Source organism: Sphaeramia orbicularis, chromosome 3 (genome assembly GCF_902148855.1).
Source record: "Sphaeramia orbicularis chromosome 3, fSphaOr1.1, whole genome shotgun sequence".
NCBI lineage: Eukaryota > Metazoa > Chordata > Actinopteri > Kurtiformes > Apogonidae > Sphaeramia > Sphaeramia orbicularis.
The window spans coordinates 47019852-47042029 of NC_043959.1; the positions used below are offsets into that span (position 1 = coordinate 47019852).

The window sequence follows — 22178 nt, forward strand, 5'->3', positions numbered from 1 at the left end:
AATATATTCACCAGTACACAAGCTCATGTCATAGAAAACCAGGTGAAATAATTGCATTGTCAATCCTATGCTCTCCTGACATTCACAAAAAGTGTGGTTTATTCATTCAAAACAACGCAATACACACAAAACATCTGAAAAATCTGTTAAAAATGTTAAACTGGAAACACGTTCAGTTTGTGCATCCAAAGTGTGATGTTGCATCAAGCTGTGTCTGTCTCCCATTCACATTCCCATGTACCACCAGGAACATAAGTGCAGTAAATTTACACATGGTAAGTTGAACACAAAGATGACATTAAGTTAAACCCTGAAATTGAAAAAACAGAACCTGACATCACTTTGTTTTCAGTGCAAATAATCATCACATCATATGACAAGATAAAACAATGAAAATAAGCATGTTGAAATAGAAGCACTATGTGGTCTCATCTGTTCCAGGTTTCTGAAAATCACACAAAGTGGATGTCAGAGTTTATTAACAGACTGAATGAGTGACATGTAAATAGTTTAATAGTGAAATCAAAACTGAATATGTCTATGTCAGTTTAATCACTCTACTGTCTCTTTTCTGAGTGACATAAAACCAGAATGAGTCGCAGATGACCAGTTGTATATGTTAATAGCTTGTTGCTGAGTGTTAAATCCTCACCTAAATGCTGAGTGGCTGCTCCATTGAGCCGCCGAGCTGCACCAGCGCTGCACTGAGCCCAGCCTTCAGCGCTGTGTAGTCGGGCTGCTCAGAATACTGCAGAGCCATTACCGCCACCAGGAAGGGTTGAAATGCACCTGCACCATCACACACAGACGCATGAGCAAACAGCCAGTAAATGCACAAAATATGTAACATAACGACTGACATTTTAACTTACTTGAGACTTTTTTCTTCCAGAAGCAGTGACTCACAAGCCCAGCAACATCCTCGATGAACCTAAAACCATAACTTTTTAATTCTACATATATTCTATGTGCATCCTGTAACGGTTAAGCAGTGTTAAAATGTTTTTGTCTTAGTCATGATAAACCCCCTCACCTCTGCTTGGAGTTGGCTACCTGCTCAGGCTGAGTGAGGGTGGACCATGGCAGCGTCCCTGTGTGCCAACGCAGCATACAGTAACCCAAAGACTGCAGGTCACTGCGCCGAGATGGAGCTGAAGGATGAAAAAACAGTGAACAAAACCACACTGATTTACCCTGATACAGCAACACTAGAGATCAAACTTCACATTCATGTAAGACTGTTTTTCTCTGCAGACACATGGAGTGTGGGAAGAGAGCAGAATTAAACATCAATAAATTTCTACAGTTAGAAATAGTGTCTCACTTCCCAGCACAATAGGTTACAAGGTTCTTTTAAGACAGCTATAAATATTTTATTTGTTAATAAGACCATATAAGAATTTAGAATCCGTATTTGTCAGTACATATTTTACATGAGACATGCAACATACACTGAAATCAACCTTCTGCTTTAAACCCATCACTAGTTGAACATGCAGGAACACACCACACACTGCAGACAAGGGGTAGTGGGCTGCCATGTCAGGTGCCCAGGGAGTAAATGGGGGGTTGAGCCAAAAATTTCTGTGTTGGGGAATTGAGCCAGCAACCTCTCAGTCACAAGCCAATTCTTCAACCTTCTAGGCCACAGCTGCCCCCACATATGTCTTAAATATGGCAACTTAAGTATGTTTGTTAAATTAGACATTTATGAGCACATTTGAGAAATCTGACAGTTAATAAACTGTTTAAGATGTTAAAGCCTTATGAGTTTCTTATAACTATTTATAGCAGCATTACAAACAAATTTATTCAACTGAACTAATTTATTTAATAATTTATAATCACTTTTAATCATTTATAAATTAAATTTTTGTAGAACTTAAATATACTTTTTTGATGAGTGGTTAAGATGAGTAAAAAATTTATTAAAATGACTGCACTCATATTTGTCAACTTTTCTAGAGAAAGCCCTTTAACTGATAAATGAAGTGTTACAGAGATCAGGAGCTTGTTTTACTGATGACTGTGGTGGAAGAATACACACTAAATAAGGCCCAGGATATCTTAGATCATCACCTTCACCACATTCTATCAAACCAGAGAAGAAGGCCCAGTGGACAACCCACCTCACTATGATGTAGGACTGAACATTACAGAAGATCCTTCATCAAAACTTCCATTAGACTGCAGTGTTCTACTCTGATAACTGGCAGACTGATAATTACTTTAACTTTATTTTTATTTGGCTTTGTTTCATTTGTTTTGGGCTGATGGAATAAATATCCCTTTGGGGATAAATGCAGTTGATCTGTATGAGCCACAGCTGCTCATAAATGCAGCTATAATTCCTTCAGTAATTTCTTAGGTTTTATTGTTTAATGAGATCATTGTTACCTCGCCCCCCAAAGGGGAGGCAAGAGGTACTGTTTTTGGTTTGGTTTGGTTTGTTTGTTTGTTAACACTCTACCAGCAAAACTATTGGTTGAATTCATACCAAATTGGGTTTATAGATGGCCAGTGACCTAGAATAGATCTGATTACATTTTGGGAAAAGTAGATCAAAGTTAAAAAAAAATTTATGAATTTTTAAAATCTTTTTTTTCCCATTTACTTATAATGGGTGAAATTTCAAATGTCTGTAGCAGCAAAAGTATTGGCTGAATTCATACCAAATTGGGTTTATAGATTGCCAGTGTCCCAGAATAGATGTCATTACATTTTGGGAAAAGTAGGTCAAAGTTCCAATTTTTTTTATGAATTTTTAAAATCTTTTTTTTCCCCCATTTTCTTATAATGGGAGAAATTTCAAATGTCTAAAAAAACATCAATTCTGTTTCAGTTTACTTCAAACTTGGCACATATATAGAGGCAGGTGATATGCTGACATCAGCACGTGCATAGACATGATGACATCAATTGGATCAATACCAAAATAAGCTACAATACGTGCGAGGGGCAGGGGTTTGTTGTGCCTGACACCAGTTGTTCTTATCAGTTTTGAGGTACTCACCTTAGCGTATTCTGAGATTAAAGACAGGTTGAATAAGACCTTATAATAAGACCTGAGTCACTTTTTCCTCATTTGGAATGCGGGTAATTATATGACATGGTTGATAAACAAAACTAACTCTGAATCTACCCAATAAACACATTATAATTTAGCCTTCAAGATCTTATAAAAGCCTTATTACCAATTACCCAGCATCAGTTACAAGAACAGTCAAGTTGTTGTGATGAACCCTTGACTTACCTGCTCCTTTATGTGAGTCCAAACTGATGAACTCCAAGGTTCCTTCATGCGATGTCCTACTTGCTTCCCGGTACTCTACATGCTGACCTCCTGGACAGTACCTGAAGGCGTGGCAGTATCCACCAAGATACACCTGAACACAAACACCACAAAGGAGAGAGTGGAGCATTTCAACAGACAGTGTTTGACTGATGCTCATACATGAGAGTATTTCCCACCTGTGTTTGTCCTGGTTTGATGTAGATGTTTTCTGCATTAATATCAGCATGGACGTACTCATTTGAATGGATGTACTCCAGCACGTCTAGCTGCAAGAGAGAAGACATCTCACTGCTTGTAAAGGTTGAGAATTGGGTCAATAAAGTGTGCAGCCTGAAAATGTATCCTATACATTTACAGAAGAAAAGAGAGCACTTACTATCCTACAGGCAAGCTGAAGAACAGTTTTCTCAGACAACAGTTCCCTTTTTTCATCCATGAAAGACTGGAGAGACTGTCCCATGTTTGGGAAAATCAAAAACCTGAAAAACAGCACATAACACAGCAACACTGAAGTCTCCTAAAACAACTCATTAAAATTCATGAATAAAGTCTCTCTTCACACCTGTAAGAATCAGCATGTAGTCCAAAGCCAATGCATGGAGGAATCCCTATGAAATCCATCTTGTTCTGTTTGATCCACTTTTCCACTATAGAAAGATATGTTTAGTGGTGAACAGATGCAAAAAGGACAGTCTGACACTACTGATACCAACAACATGTATTTCTGGGTGTATTTCTAGGTGTCTGGCGTTAAGACATGCTTAAACTGTGAATTTCCTATTTAGAAAAATGAAGTGTCTATCTAATCTAATGTTAACAAATCTAAACACTTAAAATCAATCCTTAAAGGCATGTGTTACAAAAGATACTTTCTACCAACAAAAGGAAGACCTCCCTAAATCAGCAAACATGAAGGTTTAAGAAGAGTAAATTGAAGGTGCTGAAAACTATGTACAGTAACAGGAAGGTTAAACCATTAAAGGCCTCACCAGATGTAGGTTTAGCAGCTCTTTGTAGAAAGTTCTGCTCAGTGAAGATTCTTCCATCTTTTGCCCCCTTAGAGGAAGAAACAACAGTTGTAAGATGTTTTCCTGATCATTGTCAATCAAAGTTTAAAGACAGATTGATGCTCCACCTACCAGTTTAAGGATATGATTTGGGTCTTTGGAGTTAGGCCGTGATGCTATTTGTAAAACTGAAACAAAAATACACAACTGTATTTAACCAAATATCAAATAACTAGTATTTTGGTTAGCGTTTGGCTTTAAAACTGTCAGATCCTGGCATAACTTAATTTTACTTTGTAGTAACGGATAGCATAGGCTTTAAAATACGTAACTGTATCGCAGATCTTCTAAATGAAGTCATACTGGATGCAGTAGAAGCAACAACAGTTCAACACAATCCGAATTAGTCCAAAAACCTAAAAATAACACCATGAACGATAACGTTCTGATGCACATGCATGATACTAATTGACAGGGGAGGACATATTAGAAGTTTAATGTGTCTTTTCTAACTTTTTGATGCTTTGTATCTGCCACCTGCCTGTGTTAGCTGACTAGTGTTTTTTCCATCATGTGCACAAAAATGAACGGTTTAATGGTCATAGTCTCACCTTCGTAAATTAGTTCTGTCATGTTCTGACTGAGCAGCTTCATCAATTTCCACTTTTTGCCGGTTGTGTCAGTCACCTCCTCACCTTCCTGCAGCGGCTCTACAGCAGGCATATGCTTTGCCTTCTTAGCTTTGCTTTTCCCTGTAGCCATACACACATGAAAACAAACGTTCAGGAGGACAAAGAAAATTACACGCTTACTTAAAAAATGTATGTGCAATCAACTCCATGTACATGTTTGTTTGTGTTAAATCAGTAGCATGTTCATTTTTTCTCACCTTTCAGAGGAGACACAGTTTTTGGTGAAGAAACAGATGAAAACACTGGCCCTGATGAGCTGTCGACTGCCGTCTTTTTACATGTTTCATCAGTCAGCTTCTTTTCTTCTCCCACAAATCTCGGGACTTTTGCTTTTCCCCTAACTTCAAATGGATACAAACAATAACATAAAGGAAACTAACCAAATGTCTAAAACTGACTGCACGTTTTTTTTTTAAAATTGTTTTAACTCACTGGATCGAGGAGATTTTGCTGAAGGAGCGGATGAAGACTCTGCAGTTGTTTCCACCTCTTTGAAAGTGACTATGTGCTGCTTTGGTGGAGATGCTTGGATCACTAAACTGTTATCTGCTGGTGCAAAATGAAGCCTTTTAGTTCCAAAGACTAAAGGGATCAGAATCAGAATTGAGTTTACTGCCATGTAAGTAAACAGGGTTCACATTACTAGGAATTTGCTTCAGTGGTTTGGAACATGGAGTAAGTAAGAAGCATGCAGAAAAATTCAAATAAAATAGCATAAAATAACTAAACAAGTAAGATAGAGAATAAGTATGGATATAAGTTTGCTTGGTGAAGCATATGCTGTAGTTATGAAATCATTTTAAATAATATTTCATTTAGGCATGCATAACATTTTATCACGAAAAAATCCCCAGATGTGTCTTTTCTTAAGAACAACCAATTCACAACAGTTTTACCTTCAGTTTTCTCATGGATGACCTTAGTGGAGGGTGCTGCAGGTGGAGTGGCATCTTTAATGTTAAATTTAACTTCTCTGTCCAGACGAAGGGAGTTACGGGTCTTTCGCAGTGGAGGACGACTACAAACAGCACTTGAGGTAAGAGATGCACTGACTGTGACAAACAGTAAGAGAGGGATTGAATTCCATTATCAAACATAAAACCCTAAAAAAATATGCTAGATAAGACCAAATAACTCCTAAATATCCCATCAGTGCTGACAGTTACCCTCATTTTCCATCAGCTCACACACTGTGCTTGTTCCCACTATTGATGCTGATGCTTCATTGTTTCTATGGGGAGAGAGACTTAGAGATGCGAGTCCACATTCATCAGGGCAGGGAAGCTTCTCTCCACATGAAGGGCAAAATTTGAACTCAGGCTGCAGCTTTGACCCACACTGGGGGCAGAAACGGAAAGGCATTCTGCAAAAGTAAATAAACATACATGGTTTCAAATCAACATGTGTTTGTGTTGTTAATCCTCAACCTTACACGTCTTACAGTGTATGTGTATTCTCATGAATGAATCAAACCCAAAACTGTGTAGTGTGTGCTTTTCAAATACAAAAACATTACTGACACTATCAGTGACAGCATATATTTTATTGTAGTTTGCAGAATACTCCAAACAGACATATTCTAAGCACGGTTTAACCACGTCAACAACAGCTGGTCTTCTACTCAGTGACAACCTTAAACAGCTAACTTTAGCAAAAACTTTAGCAACCTGTTGTTGTTTCATACATAGCATTATTTTTATTCTAAATATTATATTTAAATTGCGCAAAATAAGATGAGGCCGGGTGCGTGTAATTGTAGCTGAAAAGGCTATAGCATAATTTAATATCGACACAATTAGCTTAGCGTTAGCAGGCTAATGCTTTGGTTAATGTTGGATCTAAAACTGTTAGCTTTAGGGCTAAACTATCTATCTACTCATTGGTAACGGTTAGCGGAGGCTTACACGAACACTGGTGCATGGGTAAATGTATCAGAATGAGGTGATAAAGGTATCTGGCACTGATTGTAAGTTTCTTCTTGGACACTCCTCCACAGGTCAGCTTGTTTGGGTTTGGACCTCGTTCTTCTTCGCTGCTTTAACACGTCCACTTGAAGTGCTGCCCCCTGTAGGAGATTAGGACAATTACAGATAAGAGCGTAAAATGTAAATCTTGGAAGTGTTGAAAACTGGTGTGATAAACCATCTGTTTAACAACCTACAGGAATATGCAAAACCCCTTTTTATCCAGACACCACTGGAGTCATATTTCTGACACCAAATCAGACATTGTATCTCATAAATTCCACTTTAATCTGATCCCAAAGGTCTTCATCTTAAATGACATATGGATTAAGTAACATACGGATTTCTGCTATTTCTTTTCTTTTCTTTTTTTTGTTATTGTGTATGTTTTTATGTTATCCTATGGACCTAGTTTTTGTGTCCTTAATAAAGCTTGAATGAATGAAATTACACAATTGGCGTTTGAGTAAAGCTGTTAAATTTATAACCTAATAACATTTTCTGTTCAAATTTACCGTATTATCTTCTTTTGAGCATGGCAATTTGATTTTCATGTGCTGTTTAACAGTCACTGGAACATGTGTTTCATGATTAAGTTAATTATTTGAGGAGAGATCTGCACAAAAATTCAAAAAGCACTTCAATTCCTGATTTCTTATGGTATTGTTTGAGTACATTCAATCCAATCCAACTTTATTTATAAAGCACTTTAAAACAACCGCAGGGGACCAAAGTGCTGTACAGAAGAATACAAGCAAAATACAAATTAATGAAAGCATTAAAAACTTTAAAATAAAATAAAATAAAATAAAATATAAAAACAGAAACAAAATGTCAACATCACACAGGTGGGTTTTAAGAACAGATTTAAAAGCGGGCAAGGAGGAAGCCTGTCTGATATACAGAGGCAGATTGTTCCACAGTCTGGGACCAGCAGCAGCAAAGGCCTGATCTCCTCATAGCCTGCATGTTGTTCTGGGCACCATCAAAAGCAGATGATCAGCTGATCTGAGAGAGCGAGTGGGTGTGTATGTGTGAAGGAGCTCAGTGAGGTAGGGCGGTGCAAGACCATGGAGGGATTTAAAAACAAATAAAAGTATTTTAAAATGGATTCTAAAATGGAAACCGGGGAAATGTGCACATATTTACGAGTGCCGGTTAAAAGACGCGCAGCGGCATTTTGCACTCTGTGAAGACAAATGATGGAAGACCCATTAATCCCCAAATACAAAGCATTACAATAGTCCAGCCGAGTGGTGATGACGGCGTGGATTACTGTCTGAAAATGGTGCTTCGGGATGACTGGCTTCACTTTGGCTAACTGCCTCAAGTGAAAAAAGCTTGACTTCACGACTGCCTGTACATGACTATGAAGTTTAAAGTCAGGGTCCATTTTAACACCCAGGTTTTTGATAACTGGCTTGTTGTACTGAGCCAAATAACCCAGATCTATTGGGGAGACTCCAGCTGAACCACCAAACACCATAACTTCAGTCTTATCTTCACTGAAATGTAAAAAGTTACAAACCATCCACACCTTAATGTCATGAAGACATTGAAGCAGTGGTCTGACAGTGGAAGGGTTCTTTTTTAAAGGCATATAAATTTGACTATCATCTGCATACAAATGAAATGAAATACCATGCTTCCTCAGTATGGAACCTAGTGGGAGTAGATATATGGGAAAAAGTAGAGGACCCAAAACCGAACCTTGTGGGACACCATATAAGAAAGGGGCAGAAGAGTACATGTGTTAAATGTATTACCTAATAACATTTTCTATTCGAGATCACCACAAAACCCTCTTCTGAGGGTTTAAAGGTGTTTTCAAGAACTATTTAGGCTGCCAGATTGTTCCTTCGTCACTAAATCCTAGTTAGACCTGAACATAAGGAATGAGTTAATCTGAAGACAGTGAATGCATCATTTGAACTAACCATAACTAAACTGCATAATCACAAAGAACCATATTTAATGATCAGGAGGGACTTCTTGGTATTTAATAGATGAAAATGTTCATTAAGTGTTAAACTTTGCTTTGGCAGTATTGGTGCTTTTGACACATTTTTATTTTATGTTTAACTTATTTCAACTGTTTTGTTTAATGTATAGCCATGAACTCCTGCCTCTGGACTGAAACCATTCTTTTTGTTTACTTATTCATTTGTTTATTTCTGTCCAGCCATTGTTAATAGTTATTCTGATTTACACTAAGACTGTTAAGATAATACTGTCTTGTTTAGCCTATGTTGTTAATATTTGTTTGTTTTTTTGATTCAAAAACTTTGATTACATTTTACAGCATCCTAAAAGACAGGTCCCAGGGTAATAGCAGTGTTACACAGGGCAGATTATGTCTAAATGGACCACAGAATTCATTGTACATCTACTTAACACATGGTAAAATATTTGAAATGAGACAATCAAGTAATACATAAATAAAATTGTTTATTTCTGGACATAATTTACATATTTTGCATATCAAAGTGTAGAGCACAATATGAAATGTCTGAATTCCATTTTACTAATATAATAAAATTTAATGTGACTGATTTTCAAATCTGTGGATTGATACAGGGAGTGGAAAATATACTTGTGTATTAGCTAAAATACATGCACAATTTTATACAGCAAAGACTGACAATGTGGCACATACAGTGTGGATTTGTGTTAAACTGTTGTGGTTTGGACATAGACTTCTACAACTTCAGGGTTTAACAAAGTTTTACCTGTTCAAGTCATCACTATACAACCTGGTTGCATTTTTAAGATATTAGAACATATTGATGACCTAGCAAACAGTCACATTAATTCCTAAAATTCACTCAATATGTTAGAAGTTACACTAGAACCCAGCATCTCTTTTTTCCTCTTTTCCCCCAGTAAAAGGACAATTAAGTTACTGAGGATATCCAAATTTAACAGTCATTAAATATTTCAAGATGGTACCTCATTTCTTTAGTCTCAGATTTTACCACCACAACATCATCCAAATAGCCATATTTCTAGTGGGTATTATTCAAAGTAACAATAAATCATCCAGTAATGTATATCAATTCCCTCTATCAAATGTTTTGTAGTTATTTCACTTATAAATAATGTATGTAATGAAGATGACTTAAACTGTGTTCCATATTTAACTCTTTTATGCTGAGCATGTCCAAGCAGGAAAAAAAAAAAAAAATCAAATACTCATAATCTGCATGATCAATGTAAGCCAGATATAGCCATAGATATTACAGTATGTAACACTAACGGAACAGCAGAATTCAGCTGGACATTCAGTAGAGCATCAGTAGTAACAAGTTCAGCCACAATGAAATCCTCCATGCAAATAAAAAGGACACAATGTGAACAAACTTAATGCAAATACAGTGTATTAACAGCATATATAAGGCACATCTGGATCATATGCTTTGAGGCACAGAGGCACAAAATCTATGCCTGAAAATGAAATCAACATATTGTGATAAAGAGACATTTCAGAAATAAATATCCACTTTTCCCACAAGTACAAAATCTAATCTTTCATGAATTGTGATATGGATAATTAAAATGCCCATATTTAAAAGGCACTTTCCTGTACTGACACACAATGTAGCATATTGAATACATTCTATATGTATATTGTATATAAATCCACTTGGTTAAACCCTGAACTTGGATGTCTTCCTATTTTTCCACCTGTATTATGGACACAGATAACACAGCTCATGCTTTAACATGCACATTTGCTCCTCTCTGAGCCTTCTGAGAGGTCTGTGTTTGTGGGACCATTCGCTCGGACGGTCCCGTCGGGGATCCAGGACTTGTCAACACACCGTTCCATCCTCTTCATGATGAGGTCCAGTAGGACGTCCACAGCCTGGCTGACATGCTGCCCGTTTGCAGCACTTGTCTCAAAGTACGGGATTCTGCATCAACAAGAATACAGATTACAAAACACTAATACCAGTCCTTCAATAAGAGTTTGGCATGAAGACAAAAGTATAAAAATTAAAACCAAAACCATGACAGAAATACACCAAATCCTGCAAAAGTGATAAAAAATGAAAAAAAAACAACAAATCTGAGTCAATACATTGACGGTGACTTCATGCTCACAACACTGACTTGCAGTCGTAAAAGTTGACTATATTCAGCTACAGTGTTGAAGATATTGTATCTTGTTATATTACATTGATCCTTCTATATAAGCATTTTTGTGAAGCACTTATGCATTACAATATTTGTAGTTTCAGTAGAGGTGTGTCCAAACAGGACTGGAGCAGGATTTTACACACATGCACAAATATTTGCTTTTCTAGGAGGACCAATTTAGTGTGATATTTTCACGCACAGACTTTGGCAAACAATTGTAGCCACTGCCTTCTTGACAAACGTGGGATAGGTTTATGTATAGATGAATAAAAACTGAGACATACCCATACTTATCTGCCAACTCACGAGCTTCTTCTTCACTGACGGCCCTCTGATCCGACAGGTCACACTTGTTGCCACACAGAACAATGTCTGGATTTTCGCAGTATGCATGAATCTGTAGCTGACCTGAAAGACACATTCAGCAAATTATTACCAAGGTTATTATCATTAACGAAAACTAACGAAATGACGAAAACTAGAATTGTAAAAACATTTTCATTAACTGAAATAAATAAAAACTATAATTAAAAGGAAAAAACATAACTAACTGAAACTGTATTCTGTGTGTACAAAAGTAACTAAAACGTATAAAAATTATGGATAAAATTCCCTTCGTTTTCGTCTTTGTCAATGTCGGATTGATATTAAATCGATTTATTTCCCTCAAGCAATTTTAGCTGCTGGCACCATATGATATTTCGTTTAGGCATCCTCTGGTCCCCACTCTACCTGGAAACATGGAGACTAAAGTTGGCAGAAAGCAGCAGAGTCCTATCTGGGATTTATTTGAATGTGACGGAGAAGAAGAGAAAAGATATTTTAAAAAAAACCAAACTAAAATTAAACTAAAACTAAGCATTTAGAAAATAACAAAAACTAATAAAAACTAGCAAACCTGCCCTAAAAACTAATTAAAACTAACTGAATTAGAGAAAAAAAAGTCAAAACTAAATAAAACTAAACTATAATGAAAAATCCAAAACTATTAGAACCTTGATTATTACAACTTGGTTTTACACCTGATTAAATGTATGTGGTGACAGATTACAGAACATACTCATCCAGTTTCTGACATTAAGGAAGCTCTGTTCGTTCGTGAGGTCAAACAGGAGGAGGAAGCCCATCGCATCCCGAAAGAAGGCAGTTGTCAAACTCCGAAACCTGACAGCAATTGCATCAAAAAAGCTTGAGAATTACATTTAAAATGAAAAAGAACAGTTGAACTGCAGTCTGTGATGTGGAGTATTTAATATTCTAGTGGCGGTATATCATGTACCTCTCCTGCCCTGCAGTGTCCCACAGCTGCATGTGGATCTTCTGACCTTTACCTGAAGATCCATCCGGACCCGTTGATTTGTAAATCTGGATTAAAAAAGGCACATATCAAGTCTCAACAAATAAACTAAATTCAAAAGGCACAAATAAGGTGGTTAATTCAATTCCAGCCTAGTTACCCCTTATCTGCCTAACCGCAGGAAAAAATTGTTTATTCAGGTTTCATCAAGTATAAGACCAGACCAGGGCCAGACTTACTGACAGTCCCAGTGTAAATACAGAATCATACAAAGTGATGGCAACAAACCCTCCAGGAGCAAACCCAAGAAGAGGGGAGAAAAAACTTCTTTGCAAAAGGAAAAATCCTCGACAGAACAGGGCTCTGGGCAGGTGGCCATCTGTTTCAAATGGCTGGGTTCTCCAAGTCTCCTCAGTATCGTATTTAAGGCTTAATTTTAGATTACTGGCTTGTAGAAACAGAAGATGAAACCCTGTGTTCTATTACCAATGTTTTCTTTCCTAATACAACCTACTTTAAATGTAGCTCCTGACTTCTCCTAAAATAAAGTCATCTTTGCTTCAACAGCATTTAATTTGCAAATACAGTTTTACTCTACATTGTAAGCATCACTTTTTCAGACTGAAGGTTACAATTAATATTTCTATTTAATACTGATATAATGTGAAAAATGTAAGACTAGTAGCATGAAGTATTTGCACTAAAAGTTCCTCCAGCTGTTGTATTTCATAAATGTGTAACCTTTTGCAAGGAATATAACCATTTGAATCATTAATCACAAAATCACATCACTATCTAGTATTTGATTTGGACATTTTATATATTTTCCACATTAAACAGTACACAGAATTTAACTGTGTACTACACTTCAACTACTGTAATACTCACTGATTTCATAACAAGTACACTTTTTTGGTAATTGCAACTTTTCAGATTTATCCTTTAGTAGTAGCAGGGTTGTCTTGTATTAGAATAATGTTTTAATCAGGAGTAAAATGCAAAGTGAAGATGTAGTATAAAGTAGTTATGATAAAACTGTAGCTTTGGTATCAGGTTGTATACTGGGAGCTGGAGGTCAGCAGTATTACTCTGAATACTGAGTAAATATGAATACTGCTCAGCTGTTTGCTAATGGTTTGAAGTGTTTATTCTTGAGGAGGGTGCTGCTGCCTGCTGTGCACCAACATTAGTCATTACTGTTGCAACATGCACTAGGAGTCCTTTGTGGAGGGGTATTACTTCATAGTATAGGAATGCATTTAAGCCTAATTAAGAAGCCCTAAGTGGTTGTAGCACACACCGACACAGGGAAATGTTAATCCAAGTGCACAGCATACCGTATGGGTGTTTGTTGTTCATGTGAGCTATAAATACCAATAATAGAACAGTTAAAAGAACTGTCATGTATTCCAGACATATTTAAGCAAATGAGGACCTTACCACTCTCTTTTCTCTGAAGTCAATTCCAACTGTAGTGATGAACTTGGAGTTGAATTTGCCATCTGTGTACTGGTAGAGGAAGCTTGTTTTTCCCACACCAGAGTCACCAAGGGCTAGGAATTTGATGAGGTAATCATACTCCCCATCAGACATAGTGAGACCTCAATATCTGAAACAGACAAGACTCTCAGTCATTTCAGTCAACAAACAATCACATGATTTAGACAACGATGTTCACACAACAACTCACCCCCCAAATTACACAATGAGGGCAGTAGAACAACTGGACCGGTCTAGATTTCCCATTACATTTTTGTCTATTTGTCTGATTAGATCTTTGGTAACAAATTTAAACAATGCATGGTACAAATAAGATTGGAAGGAAAGGAAATTGGAAGTATTCGATAAAAATAACTTCAACAGTTGAGTGTTTTTTGGACCTTTTATTTAGTTGTCCCTGTGAAAATACTGATGTTCAGGACCTGTTTACAGCTGTATATAATATTATATAACATACATAATTTGTTGTTTAAGTGAAACTCCATATGGGTGAAACATTGTCATTTCAGCTGATCATAATGTCCCAACACAAGCACTGTTTTAGTTACTCAAATATAGTTGGTTAAAGCTGGTTGAGTTATTCGTGGAATAATGAGGGAAAAAGTAACAGTCTACTCATACTCACATTCCTAAGAGGCAGCTTAATCAGGCAGTAAAAAAGTGAATGAATAAAGGGTGTGTCAGTGTTTGGGATTTACCATGTAAGGTCATGTAGGCACTGGGGTAGACCGATTGATTGAGATACTAGTGAAAGTGCAATAACCAAGGCACAGTAGCAGAAAAAAGATATAAGTCTTGTGCGATGTATCATGCTCATATAGCACAATGACTGAAATGAATGCATTGTGGTGTTACAGAGACCCCAGTCTACAAATGACGTTCCATATTTATTTGACACAGACCCCAGCACGAATTATATTTTTTTCCTTTTAGTAAAAATTAAATGCATTACCATTCCCATTAAAACTGTCACTCATGTCCCAATCATAATATCTGCCAAAATAATCTTGTATGATTTTTCTGCATATCATCCAACCCTCATTGCCAGTACGTTTATATCTTATTGCTACAAAAGCTAATTTAACCACAAACTACAGGTTAAAATGTATAATATTTGATTCCCTCAATGTCTTTTATTTCCACAGGACGGCCTGCACTTTCCAAACACATTGTCATGTCTGCTATTTTTCGTGTCTATGTGGCTGGTTACCTTGATAACATTTAACTGCAGTTCCTGGTGTCATGCATTCATCCAATGGTGCACCTTAACTTAGAGGACAGCTATAAATGTGTGTGGACACAGCAGAGGAGGAGCTCACATGTTGAGATTATTGGGCACTGACTATGTGTAGGAGAACATACTAAAAATGATGATAAATGAAGAGAAAACAAAATTCTGAAAATGACCATGTTCTCGCATTTTTACAGTAGTATTAAGCCCCATCGCCTTTACACACCTATACTGTGGAACTAAAGTTTGCATCTGCATACAGTAGAGCTACTGGAAGAAGTAGGGACAATGCAGACATAATACTGTTTGATAAATATTCATTTAACCTCAGCAAATTAGTGTATCATTTGTTAGTATTACTAGACTGTTATTTAGAATTATTTTTATTTTATCAGACACTACATTTTACATTGAAGTATCTAAATAACAACACTGGTCATTGAAAACCCAGTCAACCAGTAAAAGCTACAAATGAGGCTGCTGGCATCAAGAGTTCATGTGTGTAACATTAGAAGTGTCGGTTTCTCTTGCTGACACAGTGACAGGAAGCATTTTACATTCCTCTATCCTCCTCCAGCTAAACACCCACCAAACCACACTCTAGTCCGCTAACCATCATCTATTGTGAAAGTCTAACTTTTAACTGTTCATAGACTTATGTTGCAAACATTTTGGAGTAAAAGTTAAATTACACCAGAAGACTGTTATTACACAACAAAAAAATAAAGCACAGTTTGATGTAAGTGGACACGGTTTATTAACTCCACTGAAAATGGCCAACAACAGAAAGAACAAATGCATCATATGACCATTGTGTAGAAAAGTATTCAGGCAAGTCCTGCATTCCTTCACTGTGACCCCCACTGACCCTTTCATCTGGAGCCACACGGAGCTTAAGGTCCCGTGCAAAATCAAGAGCCATGATGAATACAGTGCAATAAATGCAGTTCAAACACCCATGGACGTGGCCATAAACGGTCAGCAGAGTCCACTAAACTCTCTGACTGTGAAAGCCACGTATGTCCACATACTTGGTTTGTTTTGATTTTATACAACACTTTCAGGTAGTTTGTAATCTTACAACTGATTCTTGATCTTATGATGTATTCTGTTTGTAATGCTGTTTTACAAAAGGGCGTCCTTTAGAAAACTACATTTTTATTGTATCCTGGAAGACAAGAGAATCATCAGTTACGACTCCTTCTCCATCACATTTCTAATAAAATATGTCACACTCTCACTGACTCTCTAAGGCAGCATTGAACCCCTCTGTGAAACTGTAATAAGCCAATTACTGCGCACATAAAATGCAAGCTGCCTACAATGTATTTACATAAACGCAACAGAGCTTATTAGCAACACTCACTTCCCCTACGTCATGTTCCTTATCTTAAATTCAGATGGTGACTGATAAACTGAGGCTAGGATATTATAAGTATCATAATGTAACACAAGCCCTGCGATGAACTGGCGAAATGTCCAGGGTGTACCCCGCCTTTGCCCCTATGTAGCTAGGATAGGCTCCAAGCGACCCCCGTGACCCTAGTGAGGATAAAGCGGGTTCAGATAATGATTGAATGAATAATGCAACACAAAAACAGTCCTGAAATAAAGCATTCCTTAACTAAGGGTATTATATTCACTTTTGGTTTAAATGCATATCACGTTTCATAAAAATTAACAAACATCGGGGATACTTGATTGTTGTTACAGTCAGAGGTGTTGGTTCCCTCATTTATATGAACTGACTATCTGTAGGCCTGCACACACTGCAATATTCCAGTGATATTCATACAGACACAAATCTGAGTAGACTGTTGTGACAACTGTGTAGGTGTGTGAATGTCAGCAATAAAAGCACCGCTATAACTGGTTAAACTAAAGATGGTTTCATTCAGGTGCATGACATCTCACAAGATCAGCAACTGGAACAAAACTGAGCTGCTATGTATGTTATTGTTAGGGCAAGATAAAGACATTTCCATTGAAACACAGATTCATTAAATAATTTACTTGCAACTTAGACTAACAGCTGGTGAAGGATGTTTAAAGAACATGTTTACCTTTTCACATTCTTTACTGATATCATTATTGAAAACCCTGGCTAAGAACAGACTCAGTGAAGCTGTATGAGTAAAAACAGGTCACTACAAATGACACTGTGACACAAAACCACAATGCTGAAAATGGAGTCTGTCAGCCTATTTCTGCAGAATGTTATCTGGATGATCACACGGCTCTGTAATATGTTCATGTTATAGGAGGTTCATGATAATGTGATAGTAAATTAAGAGCTGCTTGACATGGACACAGTAATATACAGCATCTAGTACACAAAGCTCTGTAAACCATTAGCTAGAGGAAGCCACCTCTTCTGTGGCCTGAGAACTGTCTGTTCTACTTAAAAAAAACAATACAAGGATCCTTGTTGTTCCCTCTGTTGAAATCAAAAGAGGTGTTAATGGACTCAAGCAGTAACATTAAACACCACTCATCTCTAGTACATCAAACTGTGCACCAGTCTGTGTAACCGACAAGCCACACTGACTCTTCTTAATTTACTTTCACACCTTAAAATCTTATGTAACTTAACCAAATATGCTGTAAAAGCAATAACATTTAACAGGCTCATGTTTCCCACAGCCTTTTAACAGACAACAAACAGGGCCCTGTATTCCTTCAAGATTAAGGCATCACTGATACAGTACCCCCCTTCAGTGAAAACAACCTCAAAAGCTACATTTAGATGGTTAAGTGAAACATTTACCTATTCTAGCTCATAAATGATTTAGTCTCACTTAAAATCCATTGTTACTTTGGTAGATAACTTATGAGACTTATGGTATGAAACAAATTATTAAGCAAAGAATAGTGAGAAAGTGAAAAGTAAGAGAATAGTGAAAAGTGAGCGTGGAAATGGCATGAAGATTAACACACAAAGGTCTAAGAGCACCATTACTGAGATGGTGTACAGATATGATGCTTTTATGAAGTGATATATAATCAGACAATGCTTGGATGATTGTGGTAGTAAAACTCACACTAACAGTCAGTAAAAAGAGCATGTTATGTTACTTAAATATCCCTAGGTCATAAGTTGAATTATTCATAGGAAAATATATACATGATCATGCCACGTTAGGCACTGGGGAATTCTTGTGTTTGGAAGAAACAACAACCTGAGAGAGAGTTATGGTCAGTATTCAATTAGAATAACTGGTTGTATCCCTTCAATTGTCCTACTCCTGGATTTGCACTATACCTAATAAGTAAATCCATAACTGTACATTAAATAATGGTGTGGTTAAATAACTATGTTTACTTACTAGGCTCCCAGCAGTACCACAGACAGCCAGCATAACACCGTGTTGGACCATCTAAAACCCTGGCAGAAGAAATGGAGCAGCTAACACCTGTTGGCATTTTCTCCTGGAGTGGGAGTTAACCTAGTAGCTGTGTTTGCCAGATCTGCACTACCACCCATGCACAGCAGCAAACAAAAAGCAGCTTTAATCATTTGTCAAGGAGAAGACCCACCCTGGGCAATTATCCAACCCTGAGGCCGTCAGTTCCTCGGGAAAATCCGGATTACTCATACCATTAACCTCAGTTAAGTGCACACAATGAAAAGATGCAGCACTGAAATGAACAGAAATAACTAGACATGAGCTGCAAGTATGTCTGTCAGGCTGCTAAATCTATTAACTATTCAGCCATTAAAATACCTCCTGAGGATTTATCTGCTGTCAAGGCCAACAGCAGGACCAGGACCAAACACATTAAAGTCATAATGGGACGCAAACAAACATTTTAATCGATTAAGTGAAACAAACAGAAGATGTAATGACCCTCAGCTGGTCCTCATGTGGCTGTCACTGGTGGTCAAGTGACCTCCTGCAGGAGAAACTAGCACTTTTTCACAAATTATGACAGTTGCCAAGAAATCTAAAGAGGATGCCAGCTTCACACACAGCTCAGTCCGTGCTGCAGCCTTCTGCCTGTAAACGCTGATACATGTTAAATCCTGTATTGTGAAATGCGTTTGTTTTTTTTCTTGTTTTACGAGTGGCGTTAGTAAGTATTGAGCAAGTGTTGAAAAGCTAACAACTAAGCCAGGTGGAAAAGTTAAATGCTAACGTAGGGTCGGTGATAACTTTACAACAATTTTGCTAACAGCCTGTTTGTTTCTGTCAAATTATATCTAAAGAAATGTTTCCCAACATGTTGCTAACTCCTGACAGATGCTAGACTGTTTTCTTCGACTGACATTTCCTGAAAACACTTGCTTAATACTTACCAGCCCCGGGGCGTTGCTGCTTCTCACTTGTACGTGGAGTAAAAAAAAATTAAAAAAAATAAAAATAAAAAAAGAAGCCGTTAAGTTACTGTCGGAAAACTTCACGAAGTTCTAAACTAATCGTTGACTTTACTTTCTCCGTCTCCTGTGGGCCATTAGTTGACCTGAGAGCAGCTTCATTTACAGTGAACGCTACCTTCACTTACTTTCCGTGGTTATCGAGCTGTGGGGAAACAGCTCCTCCCCACGGAGCCCTGCGGCTACACGGGCTACGGCTGTTAGCTAACGGAAGGAGGAGCACCGGCCGACCGTTAGCTAGTCACCACGGGGAGACAACGGCACCGGAGCACGACTATGAGGATTATCTGACGAATATAAGAGGATTTGTGTATTTACAGTTTACCTGAGTACTTATTATATCGGCTTTTATCTAACACTTGATAAGGTGTTCACACTTTGAATATTAATGTAGTAAACTACAGAACTCTAATAGTTTAAGCATCTTTTTTTTTTTTTTTTTTATCAGTTCAGATACATCCGCTCCTGCCAAATCATTTTTTGCAAAAAGAAAAAAAAAAAAAAAAGAAGATATTTCCACTACCTTATCGCTGTAAAGAAGGTAACACCAGTGACCATTTTTTATGATTTTCATTTAAAAAATTGTATTTCAGTTGTTGGAGTCATATAAAGTGAATCACAGTATTACATACACTGTTGTCCATAAAGTAGAAATAATTCCGTTTTCAGACACATTCCTCTTTTTATTCCTATTTGTACACATCAGTGATCACCTTTGAGAAAGTACAGTGATTACACTTTATCAAGAATAAACTACATTGTCACAATCATTTCATGAGAAGAGGTAAAATATTTTATTCCAACTTTACAAGCAACAGTGTATATTAAACTGGGAGGTTTTTATTATATATTATATTTATTTATATATTTATTTAATCTTTTTAAACTGAAATCCTCGTGTGAGAATACTAAATATATGGGAAATGAGAGACCTGGACTAATGCAGTGGATTTAATGCAGTGTCTTTTCTCATAGATGCTTTAGAAATTTGTACAAGAATATCAGCTGATAGTGTAATTTTTGTCTCAAAACACCACATATTTATCACAGGGTAACACCAGTGATGTAACTCCAGCACTAAACTATATTCCTGATATATTTGATTAAATTTGTGGCATTTATTTTAATATGGTATCGCATCGTATATTCAACACTTATGCAGATATTATTTATTTAAATGGTAGAAAAACACATTTTTGATATCAAAATACAGCACAACTCATATTTTCAGATTTATGGCTCAAGAAGGTGCACTGTTTTAGTTTATAGAGTAAATAAATTTGTTACTGCTAGACTAGAGATAAAATAAATTCTCTTATGAAAAAACATTTTCAAATGTTGAACAAGAGATTCTATTGTGACAAGTAGAAAAACAGGCCAAGAAGTGTTTAGTCCAGTGTTGAAGCTGTTTATATTGTAGATCTGAAAAGGTACAAATAGGGGACTGTTTTAGTTTGTCAGATGTTACAAAACTGCTGAATAACACAGCATCACAGTACACGATTTACTTGCTCTTCATTGTTTTTACTTGTGAGTTTATTTAGTTTTTAATGTTATCCTCTGTAATACCTGGAATATCCTACTCGGAATTTTGGGTATACTCAGTTGTTGTTTATATGTTGTATAGCTATATATTTGTGCATTTTTAATGACAGGGTATCTCAAAATGTCAAACCAAAGTAAAATATATGGCAACATCCATGGTACAGAGGCAACTCTGCACATGTACAGATACTCTAATTACAATTTAGAATTTCTCTTGAATGTTTTTTGGTTCACAGTATTTGTTGTTGCCTGATAAAGACCAACACGCACTGATTATCGAATAACAAAAAGAGAAACTGGAACATTCCAATTTCATTGGGCAGCTCAAATAGGAATCAGAACCCCATTTCAAGCCAGATTTTTTGGTCAACCTGCCAAGCACATTGTGCATGATTGGTCTTTTTCAAACAACCAGTTCAGTAGAGCCTAAAGCCTGTCCCTGCACTGATTCACTGGGCCACTGTCTCACTCAGTACTGTCCTTGTGAACTGAACTTACAAATGGACCATACTAGTTAGTTAAATAAAAGGTCATGTTGAATAAGTAATCAGTTGAATGAGTATCTTTTGTGTTCTTGTTAAATATTATGTATTGTTCTTCATCAGGATATGAGCAGCTTTAAATTAATATTGAAATGAAAATGGAAATAGACATTGGTTTACCACTACCTGTGCCCAGTTGTAAAATAGAGTAGAGGTTCATACTTTGATAGATTCATGCAAGTCCATCTGGTCTGAACCACAGACCTATTTTTTCTGCATAAATTTAATCCCTATGGGAGAAAAAGCAGTGGGAATCTGGCAAAGCACCCATGGCTGAAATAGTTTTAGGTTCTGGCACCCTGTCATTAAACACACAGGATACAGAGGACAATGGCACGGTTGTGGCGCAATTTTTTCCAGCCTTATTTTCCAACAGATTCAGACTCAGTGCTCCATTAGTTAACAAAAGGAATATGCAACAGTGATTGATTACAGTATGTTTTGCAAGTAGAATAAAGAAACAGCATTAAGCAAAAAAAGGGAGATTTTTAAAAGTGCTTCATTTTGTAAGCATTAATCAATTAAAAAAAAAAGATGCACTGTGACATACTCTGAGTCATTTTAACACAGACAATTGTTAAATAAACCTT

General features: G+C 36.8%; 2 protein-coding genes across 4 annotated transcripts; both read right to left on the reverse strand.

Annotated features, from left to right (window-relative positions):
* Window positions 1-73: 73 nt before the first annotated feature.
* Window positions 74-7034, reverse strand: vrk3 (VRK serine/threonine kinase 3). 3 transcript variants are annotated; one of them, XM_030131016.1, is made up of 16 exons: window positions 6899-7034; window positions 6161-6357; window positions 5891-6046; window positions 5427-5540; window positions 5192-5335; window positions 4914-5054; window positions 4435-4490; window positions 4285-4351; window positions 3858-3942; window positions 3672-3774; window positions 3472-3561; window positions 3254-3386; window positions 1034-1151; window positions 873-931; window positions 653-789; window positions 74-445 (listed from the first exon to the last, which is right to left on the reverse strand). In XM_030131016.1, exons 2-15 carry the CDS (start codon window positions 6354-6356, stop codon window positions 653-655), a joined length of 1599 nt encoding a protein of 532 aa, XP_029986876.1. In that variant the 5' UTR covers window position 6357; window positions 6899-7034; the 3' UTR covers window positions 74-445. The 3 variants fall into 3 exon arrangements, with proteins under 3 accessions (XP_029986876.1, XP_029986873.1, XP_029986872.1); XM_030131013.1 differs by having other exon boundaries at window positions 5427-5543; XM_030131012.1 differs by having other exon boundaries at window positions 5427-5576.
* Window positions 7035-9386: 2352 nt separating this feature from the next.
* On the reverse strand, window positions 9387-19669 carry rab27a (RAB27A, member RAS oncogene family). Its single transcript, XM_030130334.1, has 6 exons — window positions 19424-19669; window positions 13836-14004; window positions 12378-12463; window positions 12159-12262; window positions 11383-11506; window positions 9387-10872 (listed from the first exon to the last, which is right to left on the reverse strand). The coding sequence occupies exons 2-6, from the start codon at window positions 13986-13988 to the stop codon at window positions 10677-10679; spliced, it is 663 nt and encodes a 220-aa protein (XP_029986194.1). The 5' UTR covers window positions 13989-14004; window positions 19424-19669; the 3' UTR covers window positions 9387-10676.
* Window positions 19670-22178: the final 2509 nt, after the last annotated feature.

Coding starts and splice junctions, on each gene's coding strand:
- vrk3 (XM_030131012.1), bottom strand. CDS start 6,356: ATGCCTTTCCGTTTCTGCCCCCAGTGTGGGTCAAAGCTGCAGCCTGAG. Junction 3,943..4,284: donor AGCTGCTAAACCTACATCTG/GTGAGGCCTTTA, acceptor ATCTTTCTATAG/TGGAAAAGTGGATCAAACAG. Junction 932..1,033: donor GTAGCCAACTCCAAGCAGAG/GTGAGGGGGTTT, acceptor TTATGGTTTTAG/GTTCATCGAGGATGTTGCTG.
- rab27a (XM_030130334.1), bottom strand. CDS start 13,988: ATGTCTGATGGGGAGTATGATTACCTCATCAAATTCCTAGCCCTTGGT. Junction 12,464..13,835: donor ACTTCAGAGAAAAGAGAGTG/GTAAGGTCCTCA, acceptor TTTTTAATCCAG/ATTTACAAATCAACGGGTCC. Junction 11,507..12,158: donor TAATGTCAGAAACTGGATGA/GTATGTTCTGTA, acceptor TGTGTCTTTCAG/GTCAGCTACAGATTCATGCA.